This window comes from Panthera leo, chromosome A2 (genome assembly GCF_018350215.1).
Source record: "Panthera leo isolate Ple1 chromosome A2, P.leo_Ple1_pat1.1, whole genome shotgun sequence".
Taxonomy (NCBI): Eukaryota; Metazoa; Chordata; class Mammalia; order Carnivora; family Felidae; genus Panthera; species Panthera leo.
Window position 1 is genome coordinate 20,338,016 of NC_056680.1, and position 12,046 is coordinate 20,350,061.

Here is a 12,046-nt window from a genome sequence, read left to right on the forward strand (position 1 = left end):
CTCTGTGTCACCAGATCTCTGTCACAAGCTCCAGGAGGTCCTGTGTCAGCAAAGGGTCAGGGAAAATGATGGCAGATACCGGGCATGTCACGGTCAGCTCTGAGGAAGTGGCAGAGGTCATCTGGGGTCCCTTGTGGAAAAGGATTCTAACTACCAGGTTCTGGGTGAGGGGGATCTGTAATTGATTAGCAATGTCTGCCATGGGTAGGAGAGTTGGGGATGCAGGGCCACCAACTCCACCAACTCCAGGGAGACTCCTTCACACTGTGGTCCATATAAATGGCACCTCCTGTAGTTATGCCACATGGAGGTTGTGTCCCCTGATGCCCTTAATTCTTCCATGTCTTCCCATTAAATGTAGAACAATTCAAAAAGCCTCCCATGGTCTAGATAAGCCTGCAGGGTCTGGCCCTGACCACATCGCCCTCTCCATGTCCTCCTTGGCCCAGCCTGCTATTCAGACCTCCCCCGCACATTCCCATCTCAGCAGTTTGCATCTGCAGCCTCCTCTCCTTGGATGCTCTTACCAGGTGGAGCTCCCCCTCCGTTCAGGTGTGTCTCTGCTCCACTCTCTCTCCTCAAGGAGACCTTCTTTGACCACCTTATTGAAATGCCTTCCCCACCTTACTGTACGCTCTAGCTCCTGACTCTGCTTTCCTCTTCTCAAAGTTCCCATCACTACCCAAGGTTATCTTGCCTCATTTTCTATTTTCTGTTGCCCCCACTAGAGGATGAGCTTCAGGAGAATAAGGACTCTGGGTTCAAATCTGTGTTCCCAGAACCTAGGTCAGTAGGTTCTGTTTCTTCATCTCTCTCCCTTTCCAATATGTTATTGTGTGTACATTTTAGGTTTTGTATATCATGTCATTTTGTCATCTTAAAAAAAAAAAAAAGTCCCTTTCTGGGTTGGGAGACACTGCCCCTCCCAGGTCTAGCCAGTTAGTTCTTAGAGATAGCTAAGGACTCATCCCAGAGCACGCCTTTCATCTGCAAGCTAACCTATTCAGGGAGGTACCTCCTTTCTCTCTGTCCTCTACACCCCAGAGGGCTGTATTTCTCTGCCTTAATTATCCCAAACCAGGTACTAGGCACCTGCCCACCCCCAACAGCTTAGGGGCCACAGAAAACACTCAAACCAGTCCATTCTAAACTGTTACCCTTTCCTGCCTTGCCTTTCCCACTCTGACATAGGCCATGGGAAAAGTTTTTCCCTCATCCTTGTCTTCTGCCACCTGACAAAAACCTGATGACCCTGTGTGACATGCGATGACCTCCTCTTTGAGACATTGGAGTATAACAAACTTTATTTTGTGCTTCTATTTTCTTGCAGCTGCACCTGACTGATCATCACATGAAAGAACACAAAACATGAATATAATTTAAGTAAAATTTACTTAACCATTTTTAGATTAGCCATATAATATTAATGATTAATAGAAGACTAAAAATTCAGTGGCCTTTAGTACCTTCGCCATGTTAAGCAACCACTGTCTTCTGTATCAAGTTCTAAAACATTTTCATGGTCCTAAAAGAAAATCCTGTACCCATTAAGGGGCAGCTGGGTGGCTCAGTCAGCTAAGCATCTGACTCTTTATTTTGACTCAGGTCACGATCTCATGGTTGTGAAATCGAGCCCCACATCGGGCTCTGTGCCTAGCATGAAGACTGCTTGGGATTCTCTCTCCCTCTCCCTGCCTCTCTGCCCCCTCCCACTCACACACACTCTCTCTCTCAAAATAAATACATGAACATTAAAAAAAAAAAAAGAAAGAAAACCAAAGAAAGGGTTCCTGGGTGGCTCAGTCATGATCTCGCAGTTCATGGATTTGAGTCCTGCTTCGGGCTCTGTGCTGACAGCTCAGAACCTGGAGCCTGCCCCTCCCATGCTCATGCTCTGTCTCTCTCTCTCTCTCAAAAATAAATAAACATTAAAATTTTTTTAAATAAATAAACATTGAAAATAATTTTTAAAAAAGAAAAGAAAACCTTATACTCATTAAGCGTTAATTCCCTGGTAGCCCGTCCTCCTGCCAGTGGCAACTGCCAATCTGCATTCTGTCTCCATAAGTTTACCTACTCTGGACTTTTCATATAAATGGAATAATAAAATATTTTGTCTGGTTTCTTACACTTCCTATGGTTTTGAGGCTCATCCACACCGTAGTATGCATCAGTACTTCATGACTTTTTATAGCTGATTAACATTGTGTGTCTATACCAGCTTTTGTTTATCCACTCATTTTTTTTAACTTTTTAAAAAATCGATTTATTTTGAGGCAGAGGGTAGGAAGGGGCAGAGAGACAGGAAGAGAGAGAATTCCAAGCAAGCTCCGCACTGTCAGCACTGAGCCCCGTGTGGGGCTCGAACTCACGAACCTCAAGACCATGACCTAAGCCGAAACCAAGAGCTGGACGCCCAACTGATGGAGCCACCCAGGAACCCCATTCCACTCATCTTTTGATAGATATTTGGATTGTGTGCACCTTTTGGCTACGTGAATAATGTCACTACAAATATTTAGCCACTACACGACATTACATTCCCACCAATGGGGTACAGCGTTCTAATTTTTCTACATCTTTTCTGACACTTTTTTTTCATTTTTGCAAATTCTAGCCAACCCAGTGAGTGGGAAGTGGTATCTCATTGCAGTCTGATTTACATTTCCCTCATGATGAATGATGTTGGGCATCTTTTGTGCCTTTTGGTCATTTGTCCTCCTCTGGAGAAAGTCTGTTCAAGCTTTGAGAAACTTTTCATTAGGTTGTGGCTGTCTTTTTGCAGTTTCAATGAACATTTATGTAATGAATGAATACACAATCCTACCAGGACTTGAATTTGTGGCTTCACGATGGTTCACAGCCTATTTTCTGGAAACAGCTGCCCCACCATCCCTGAATGAATCTCTCAGACAACCATCCTAGGTCCTTCACACCCCAGTTGACATGTTATTCTAGGATTTTTGGAATTATTATGTCTCTCTGGCAATGCTTCCATGTGTGTATGTGTGTGTGTATATATGGGCAATGGAAGGAGGATCTATTGGTCTCGCCATTTCGTCTACAGATACTGCTCTCTCTGTTGGTTTTCATCTCTCTATGTGTCTCGGTCTATCCCTCATAATTCTGTCTCTCATTATATCTATAATCTGTTCCTCAGTATCTTTCTCCCCCAGTCTGGGCCTCCCTCTGTCCTACACATTTCATGATGTCATGTCTCCTTGTCTGTTTTTCAGTTCACTGGATTTTCTGGATCTGTACCTTTCTGGTAGAGATCATTAATAGCTAACCTTCCTTAGATGTATTTCTTCTCTTCTAGGTCTTGCTTGCCCCTTATCCCTAAGAGCCCCTCAAAGATGGAGAAGTGTCATGGAGGGTACCGATATGGTTGCTCCTGGATGGTGGAGGCATGCACCTAACCTAAACTCAGCCTAGGACGTGCAAGTACTTAGAAATGTCAGAATATTTTATGCATGTGGCCACAGCGATTGGTTCAGGAATGAGTGCATGACATAAGTCAGGCCATTGAGTCTCTGTTGTGGTGCTGTATTGAAACTCCTAGGATTACCAACTATAAGGATTACAAAACCGGAGCTGCTAGGGGCACCACATGGAAATAGCTGAGAATGGAACTGACACAGAGTAAAGTGGATCCATCAGCTGCCAAGAGAAAGACTAAGCCGTGAGGATTCCTTTGGGCCTCTGGAGCCAGCCATGCCTGAAGCTACAACTACCTATACTATGGGAATTCATTTTGTGAGCCAATAAACCTTCATTTTCACTTATGTCAGTTTGTTAAAACAGCAAAAAAAAAAAAAAAAAAAAAAAAATCTCACTAGATTGATAAACATTTAAATATTACTCAGGGATCAAAAAGAATGAAATCTTGCCATTTGCAACAATGTGGATAGAGCTAGAGTGTAGTATGCTAAGCGAAATAAGTCAGAGAAAGACAAATATCATATGATTTCACTCATATGTGGAACTTAGGAAACAAAAGGAAGTGCCTGGGTGGCTCAGTTGGTTGTGTCCAACTTCAGCTCGGGTTATGATCTCACGGCTGGTGGGTTTGAACCGCACGTTGGGCTCTGTGCTGACAGCTCGGAGGTTGGAGCCTGCTTCAGATTCTTTGTCTCCCTCTCTCTTTGCCTCTCCTCTGCTCGTGCTCTGTCTCTCTCAAAAATAAATAAACATTAAAAAATTTTTAAATAAAAAAACAGGTGAATATAGGGGAAGAGAAGGAAAAATAAAATAAGATAAAAACAGAGAAGGAGGCAGACCATAAGAGACTTAAATACAGAGAACAAACTGAGGGCAGCTGGAGGGGAGGTGCCTGGGGAGATAGGCTAAATGGGTGATGGGCATTAAGGAAGATATTTGTTGGGATGAACACTGGGTGTTACATGTAAGTGATGAATCACTAAATTCTACTCCTGAAACCACTGCTACACTATATATTAACTAACTTGAATTTAAATTTTTAAAAAAGACTTAAATAAAATGTAAGGACAAAAAAAATTAAAAGAGATTGAATTTGATGTGAACTGCTTCTCAGAAAGTGGTTTTCAAAAATTAGTTTTTGAGTTAGAAACCTGACAGAAGGTGTGCCTAAGGAATTCTCAAGTAAGTGTGGGGTTCTCTCTCATTTAATGAACCCAGTTCTTCTAATGCTGTGTAGTGTGGTGAAAAGGGAAAATGCTATAGATGGGTAATCAGCTAATTATCTAGAATCAGAATGAATGAATGTGAATCTAATCATGGATTGGTGACCTATGAGCCAAATGTGGAGTCTTTAGCCTAGTTCAACAAGTCAGCAGGCAGGAGTCATGGGCAACCATCAGCCGTTCATGAAACAACTGTGTTAGGAATGAATAGAATTGTCAGGTCCTTCTCTTGCCTCACTCGACTTACACAAAGCACATGTGTGCAGTCTTCACTTCTAGGATAACCTCTGAGCTGTGTGACTTAAAGTGGACATCCTATTATATGTGTTGGATCGAAATAGAGCAATGCTTTTCAAACTGTAGCATATATCACAATCATGTGAGGGGACTCATCAAAGCAGATTGCTGGCCCCACCCAACATATCTGATTTAGTTTACAGGGTCCCAAGAATGAGTATTTCTAGTATGTTTTCTAGGTAATGCTGTGGCTACTGTTCTAGGGAACCCCACTTTGAGAACCACTGGGGTAGATCTTAACTATGTGGTCACTGTGAAGGACAGCATGACCAAAATAGCAGAGCCGCACATAAATTGGAGGTTTATTTCTCTTTTCCAAAGAAGTTGAGAAATAGGTGTCCAAACCCCGGGATGGCACTTCACAGGGTGAAGAATCCTAGCCCCTTCTACCTTGTTACTCTGCTATATATGGTCTGTGAACCCAAGATCACCACATGATCCCAAATGGCTGTTTCAACTTCAACAATCCCCTCCACAATCTAGCCAGCGAGGAGGAAGGAGAAGGAGAAAGGCATGTTCCTTCTCTTTTAGGGCATATCCTTGAAGTTACATATGCCACTCTTGTCCATAGCTCAAAGGAGGTAACAGAAGACCGAATAAAAGGGGAGATATACCATATAGTTATTGATAGAATGACTCAACATTGTAAAATTGCAAATTATCTCCAAGTTGATCTCCAGGTGAAACTCAATTCCTATAAGAATCTGATCAGGAGTTTTTGGGAACTTGACAAGCTGATAAAAAATCATATTAGGTAAGTGTCCACAATCAGTTAAGACAGTTTTTGACAAAAAGACTAGAGCTAGGAGTATGGTAAAGCACATGAAAATACATCAAAAGACTGTAATAATAACAGTGTGTAGTTGAGACGCTAAGAATTTAAGGTGAGGAGTAAACTAAATAAGGATTTGTTGGATTTCCCTCATCCCATTCTCTTCCTTCATGTGTACAGCTGGCAATAGCCCCTCCTCCACCCTGGCTGAAGAGAGTTTTCTTTTCTGCATAAGTTGAACCAGAGAGGATCTAGACTCCAATATTTCAGTCATGGCGGAAGGCAGAGGTGAAGGCAGAGGTGGCGGAAGGCATACTAAAATGGAGCGATCAATTGAAAGTGTGTAGGCTAGACAGTGAGGCCTCCAACCCTTGGTGCCAACTCAGCTCCCTGAAGGCTTGCAGTCAGTCAGGTTTCATTCCACTCTCTGACTCGAGGTTCTGGGATTCCTTTCTGGGACATCAGTCAATTATTGCTACGCAAATGCTGCATGGCAGACTGCCACAAGCCTCAGTGGCAGGCAGCAGTAAGCATGCTGACCTAGGCTGTGTTTAGCTGGGGTAGCTTGGCTAGAGAAACTCTGCCCCACGTTTCTCATCCTCTTCCTCATACCCCGGGCACTTCCTTGTTGGCAATGGCAGAAGTCCAAGAGGGTAAACATAAATTGGCAAAGACTTTCAAAGCCAAGGCCAAACTTGCATGTCATCATTCCACCTTATTCTGTTGGCCAAAGCACATCACATTGCCAATCTAAGGCACAGGAAGATAGATTCTGTCCCCTTACGGGAAGAAACTACAAAGTCCCATAGGAAAAAGTATGAATGTAAGACCACTAAAGCAATCTACCACAAGCTCCAAAGAATAAAACAAATGAATGCTAATTTGGGGGGTCCCCCACTGAAACAAAACCCAACTCTGCCTTATTAACCTACTCTGAGTGGTACCAGTTAAGAAACCGCACCCATGCACCCTGAGCTTCCCTTTGGCATTTTAGTGCCACGCTCACACACATGAATAAACAACCAAGGATCATTAACATGAGAGACTGAAATAAAAAGAAAAAAGGGGACTTAAAAGAGATCGTACTGGGAACAGAAGAAAAAGGTTTAAAAAACCAAACTTAACAATTACAACTACTATTCTCTCTTTTTTTTTAATGTTTATTTATTTTTGAGAGAGACAGAGCACGAGCCGGGGAGGGGCAGAGAAAGAGGGAGACACAGAATCCGAAGCAGGCTCCAGGCTCTGAGCTGTTGGCACAGAGCTGGTGGGGCTGGAACCCATGAACCATGAGATCATGACCTGAGCCAAAGTAAGATGCTTAACGGACTGAGCCGCTCAGGTGCCCCTATTACTACTATTCCTAATAAAAGATAACAAATCAATGAAATAAGAATACTGTGCTATAAAAGAATAATCCAAGGACAAGAAAGAGCTCTTGAAAGTTAAGACTTTAAAAATGGAGAATACCTTCTAAAAAAGTAGAATAAAAAGACAAAGAAAATAGTGTAGAAAATACTGGAAAATTAGAGGATCAATCTATGTCTAATAGGTTTTCTCTAAGTATTAAAATGGAGAAAATTAAAAGGTAGAAATGATTTTTTAAAAACTAATACAATAAAGTTTCCAATAGCTGAATAATACAAATTTTATAAACTAATGTGCCCCATACAGTGAGTGAGGCAGGGAGTGGGGGAACATCTCAGAGAGGCTGAGAACAACATGTCTAGTGGGTGTGAGGGATCTGGGATGGTTGGCTCAGCAATATTGGGACAGTTGTTTCTAGGGAGTAGGATTTGAACCCTGATGAAGACATAAATCTAAGACCTAGATGGAATCATGTATTCCTTCACTATGCAATCACTTATTGAAACAACAGTAATTTCAGAACATCCTAAAAACTAAAGATAAGGGATAAGGAGAAAATCCTAAAAGCTTCCAGAGAGGAAAAAATAAGTCCCATCATATGGAGAAAGGAATCAGAGTAACATTAGACCTCTAGGAAAACAGTTAAAGCAATTCCTCAAAATTCTGAGGGAAAACTATTTTCAGTCTAGAATTCCATACTCAGCAACACTATCAATCAGATTTGAAGGTGTAAAAAAAAGTCATTTTCAGACATGCAAATCTCTACATATTGATATCTATATACTTTTTCTTAGGAAACTATCATAACATGTGCTCTATCCAAAATAGGGACTAAATCCAAGAAAGAGGGAGACCCAATGTGCAGGATCATGTTCTGTCACTTGGTGAAGACCTCAGTGTAAGATGTAAACCAGAATTTAACAGGAAATATGTGACCCTGGATGAGAAAGCACGAATTTAAAAAATTTCAAAAGCACAATTACAAAGGGGAAAATGGATGGAATGATATCTGTGCAATGAATAACACCATGAAGAAAGTCAGCTGGCCGATGATTGTTGGGGAGAGAATATTTGTAACATATCTATCCACAAAAGGTTGTCCAAGGAAGTCATCCAAGAGGATGATGGGAATCCAACAGAAAAAAATAGGCCAAGGACTCTATCAGGCAATTACACAGAGATGCTAGAAGGTCAAGATGAAATAATCATAAGAGCTGAAAGACACAGAGCAGTACTAGGACCAGGTGCCATTCCAAGGACTTCACCTTCATGAATCTCCACAAGAGCTCCTTGGAGGAGGAACCATGTTTCTATCTTCACTTTGCCCAGGAGGAAACAGACACTACTGGAAGACTTGCTCAAGTGCACACAGCTAGAAAGGGTCTGTGTCAAGGTTGGATCCCTGTTATTCACCCTGAAGAATCCTGCTCTGCTCAAGTCCCTAGTGAGAGAAATGGAAATTAAAAGAGCAAGGTGACACCACTTCACATCTTTCAGTTCGGCGAAAATTACGAGGTGATTGACAGAGGTTGCACTGGTGGTGCCACTGTGGAAAACAATCTGTCAGCATTTAGTAGCATGGAGGAACCACCTGTCCCATGACACAGCAAGCCACCCCCGTGTGCATTCCCTGGAGAATGCCTCCCATGGAGGCACAGACACATGTGGGAAGATGTTCCTCGTGGCACTCTCTGCCATGGCTTAACTCATCCATGGGGCAGAGAGCAGGGAAACAGGTTATCCTGGGTCATGAGCACATAGGGAGTCCTTATCTGTTGTCAAACTGTGTATATATTTAAACATTTTCATGATAAAAAGCTTTTATGAAGTTGTGCAAGAAAGGATAGGGAACCAGAATGTGCTCCATGGCACAGTGGTCAGTGACACTCACAGAGTCATGATAATATAAACACTAAATTGCGATTGGGGACCTAAATGGCAGCAAGTGACCTAGTTGGGAAGACGGAGGGAGAAAAAGTGAGGTTTTGGGGATGGGGCAGAAAGCCAAGTCCTCATCTTTTTTGGTGGAGAGTTAAGGTCTTGAAATGAAGAGACCATGTCAGCATGTCACTGAGGTCTGGAGGGGGCTATCCAGAGTCGGTTAAGAGATGAAAGTGAGCGTGCCTGTGAGATGGCAGTGGGGACAGCCAGAGGCAGCTGGTCTTGGAGGCAAGCCTGAATAACTAAGTGACTCTTTCAAATATGACCATTGCTACCACTAGAGGAATCTACACTGGGGAACACTGTCTCTTACATAATGACTCATGTTTGGAAAATTCCTCCAGCCCAGTAAATTTCAGACACTGAGTGGAAGGGCTTATTTTGTTTTAAGGAACACATATTGGCTTGTTAGGCACCAAACAACTGTAGAAATACAGGGGTTCAGCAGCTGGAGGGGAATAGAAATAGGCTGAGGTACCTCCATCCTGACCCTTCCTTGGCCCCTTCTGCTCACCCTCCATACTCACAGTCTCACATACTCACATACTCACTAATTAAAAGAAGGATTTTCCCACATACTGAGGAAGGGCATGGAGGCAGAGAAGGCAAGACACAGGAAGCACCCTGAGCCCAGGAACCTTCCTCTGCGCTGTGTAAGCAGCTCTCCTTAGTGACGATGACAGGAAAGTCTTGTGGGTGGGCCAGACTAGAGGTCATCCTTTGGACAGGACAGATTCACGGGGGCTATGGTTTCCCCAAGGACAATCCCTGGTCAATCCCTGGCAGGAGGGAAATGGGTACATGTTTCCTCTTTACCCAACAAATTTGAGGCAACCTGGTCCCTGGGTCATAGTTGCCCTTGTGACATCATGGCTATCTCCTCCTCTCCCACCCTTCTTGCTTCTGCCAGGACCAATGGAGCAGCAACCAGAGGGGGTGTGAACACCTGAACTACTGCCCCAAACCATGGGCGGTAAATGCTGTGTAAGACAGCCAAACACCCCCTCCCTGGAGGTAGGGAGTTAGCCCATGGCAGAGGGAAGCACCAGATGACTTCAGAAGGACTCAGGAGGGGCACCTGGGTGGCTCAGTCAGTTAAGCGTCCCACCCTTGATTTGGGCTCAGGTCATAATCTCACAGTTGTGAGATTGAGCCCTGTGTTGGGCTTCATGCCATGGAGCCTGCTTGGGATTCTCTCTCTCCCGCTCTCTGCCCCTCCCCCACTCATGCTCCCTCTCTCCCTCTCTCACATTAAATAAATAAACTTTTTTAAAAAATCTTAAAAAAAAAAAAAAAAAAGACTCAGAAAGAATGGGGAAGTAGGCCTGTGAGGACTTTGCACAGAGACTGGTCCTCACTCATGCTTTCTCTCTATATTCTGATTGCAGAAGTCTGGTCCAAATAAGGATGCACTAGAGACTGAGAAGCTGAAGGTAGGTGGAGCCTAGGAGCATGAGAGAACCACAGTTCATTGACCATCTGAGCACAGAGTTCTTGAAAGTGAAGGATCCATCTCTGGTCCCACAGCTGAGAAGTCAGTTCAGGGTTGCTCTCCTGTCCCCATAAATTCCCTCCCTATTCTGAGTGAGCTATGTTAAGTATGAAGAGACAGCAGAGAGGTGAGGAATCAGGATGCGGACAGGCCACTGGAAGGTGGGGCACAGTAGTGGGAACTGGAAATCCAGAGAAAGTAAAGCCTGGGTTTAGAAGGATATAGGGGTGACTGAAAGGTAGTGGAAATCAAAAGAAGTGAGGTAAAGGAAAGCCCTCAAGGGGCTATGGGTTGGCATGAGGCATCAGGAGGCAGCATCATAGGCTGGAATTTGGGTTGAGATGCAGGCCATAAATGCAGAGGTTCATCCTCAGAGGACCTTTTGGTTCCTCATATTCATGGCAGGTCTTCTGGATCAGAAATTGTTTCCACAGAACCTGTGAAGATCACAGGGCAAGCATATCCCCATTTTGTAGATGAGGACACTATGACTCAGAAGATGACCAATACGTCTATGGCCACAGGTAAGGTAGAAGTAGAGACAAAACCCCACCCAGGACTCCTGGGTCCTCAGAACCACCAGGGGAAAGGCTAGTTACGAAAGAAGATCAGAGCTCCTTCGTGGCAGACACCAGACTTGTTGTTCATAACAAATTCATGTGGAGTCCTCTGCTTTGCTTGGTTAGAGGCTTTGTCAAAAACGCCACAGAGCAAGAATCAAGGCAGCTGAGAAGATCCAGGCCTGGTGGCGTGGCACCCTGGTACGTCGCACCCTGCTGGTGGCAGCCCTCAGGGCCTGGATGATTCAGCTCTGGTGGAGAACACTTTTGTGGAGGCGGGTTCTTAAGCAGCGGCGGGACCTGTTGAAGATCTATGTAATCCAGGAGGAGGCGGCAGTCAAGCTCCAGTCCTGGGTTCGCATGTGGCAGTGCCATCGACGTTACTGCCGAATATGCAATGCTGTCTGCATCCTTCAGGCCCCAAAGAGCTATTTTGCCTTCCAGACCAGTGATATTCTACAGGCACAATATGAAGTCACTCCCAACCAGCCGGAGTTCCATATTGAAATCCTATCAGTCTAAAAGTACCAGAGGGTGGAGAACTACTCCACTGCCCCCCAATAAATGTCTGACCAGGTTTTGTGTGTCTCAGTGACTCCTACACCATGAAGACCCCAAGGCCTCCACCTTCTGGCTCTATCCAAATCAGAAACTGCTACCTGAGGCTGTTCTCACACATCAAGAGCCAAGTGTACCATTCCATAGCCCTGGCACCATTATCTCCTGATCTTGCAATTGGGAGCAGTTAGGCTTTATATTCCCAAAGACTCCAGGCACCTCTTCTTATGAGAGTTGCCTTTGAATCCATGCTCTGTTAGCCTGCCATCATGAGCCAGCTGGGGCTTGCACCCATTGGCTATCTATTTGGCAAGCCCCTGGACAGAAGTCAAACACTTTGCTGGCTCTTGAGAGCAGTACAGCCCATAGAATGCACAGGAGGCTGACCTTAGTG

At 44.1% G+C, this 12,046-nt stretch overlaps 1 protein-coding gene across 3 annotated transcripts; it reads left to right on the forward strand.

Annotated features, from left to right (window-relative positions):
• The first annotated feature begins 9,920 nt into the window (after positions 1-9,920).
• IQCF3 (IQ motif containing F3) lies at positions 9,921-11,671 on the forward strand. 3 transcript variants are annotated; one of them, XR_006199862.1, is made up of 4 exons: positions 9,921-10,056; positions 10,431-10,475; positions 10,940-11,058; positions 11,221-11,312. XR_006199862.1 is itself a non-coding variant. In XM_042929533.1 (3 exons), the coding sequence occupies exons 1-3, from the start codon at positions 10,009-10,011 to the stop codon at positions 11,614-11,616; spliced, it is 459 nt and encodes a 152-aa protein (XP_042785467.1). In that variant the 5' UTR covers positions 9,922-10,008; the 3' UTR covers positions 11,617-11,671. The 3 variants fall into 3 exon arrangements, 2 of the variants coding, with proteins under 2 accessions (XP_042785467.1, XP_042785466.1); XM_042929533.1 differs by lacking the exon at positions 10,940-11,058 and having other exon boundaries at positions 9,922-10,026; positions 11,221-11,671; XM_042929532.1 differs by lacking the exon at positions 10,940-11,058 and having other exon boundaries at positions 9,927-10,056; positions 11,221-11,671.
• The last annotated feature ends 375 nt before the right edge of the window (positions 11,672-12,046 follow it).

Bases quoted from the DNA above. Each gene is read 5' to 3' on its own strand.
- IQCF3 (XM_042929532.1), top strand. From the start codon at position 10,009: ATGGGCGGTAAATGCTGTGTAAGACAGCCAAACACCCCCTCCCTGGAG. The intron at 10,057-10,430 runs GTAGGGAGTTAG...TTCTGATTGCAG, and splicing joins CAAACACCCCCTCCCTGGAG to AAGTCTGGTCCAAATAAGGA. The intron at 10,476-11,220 runs GTAGGTGGAGCC...TTGCTTGGTTAG, and splicing joins TAGAGACTGAGAAGCTGAAG to AGGCTTTGTCAAAAACGCCA.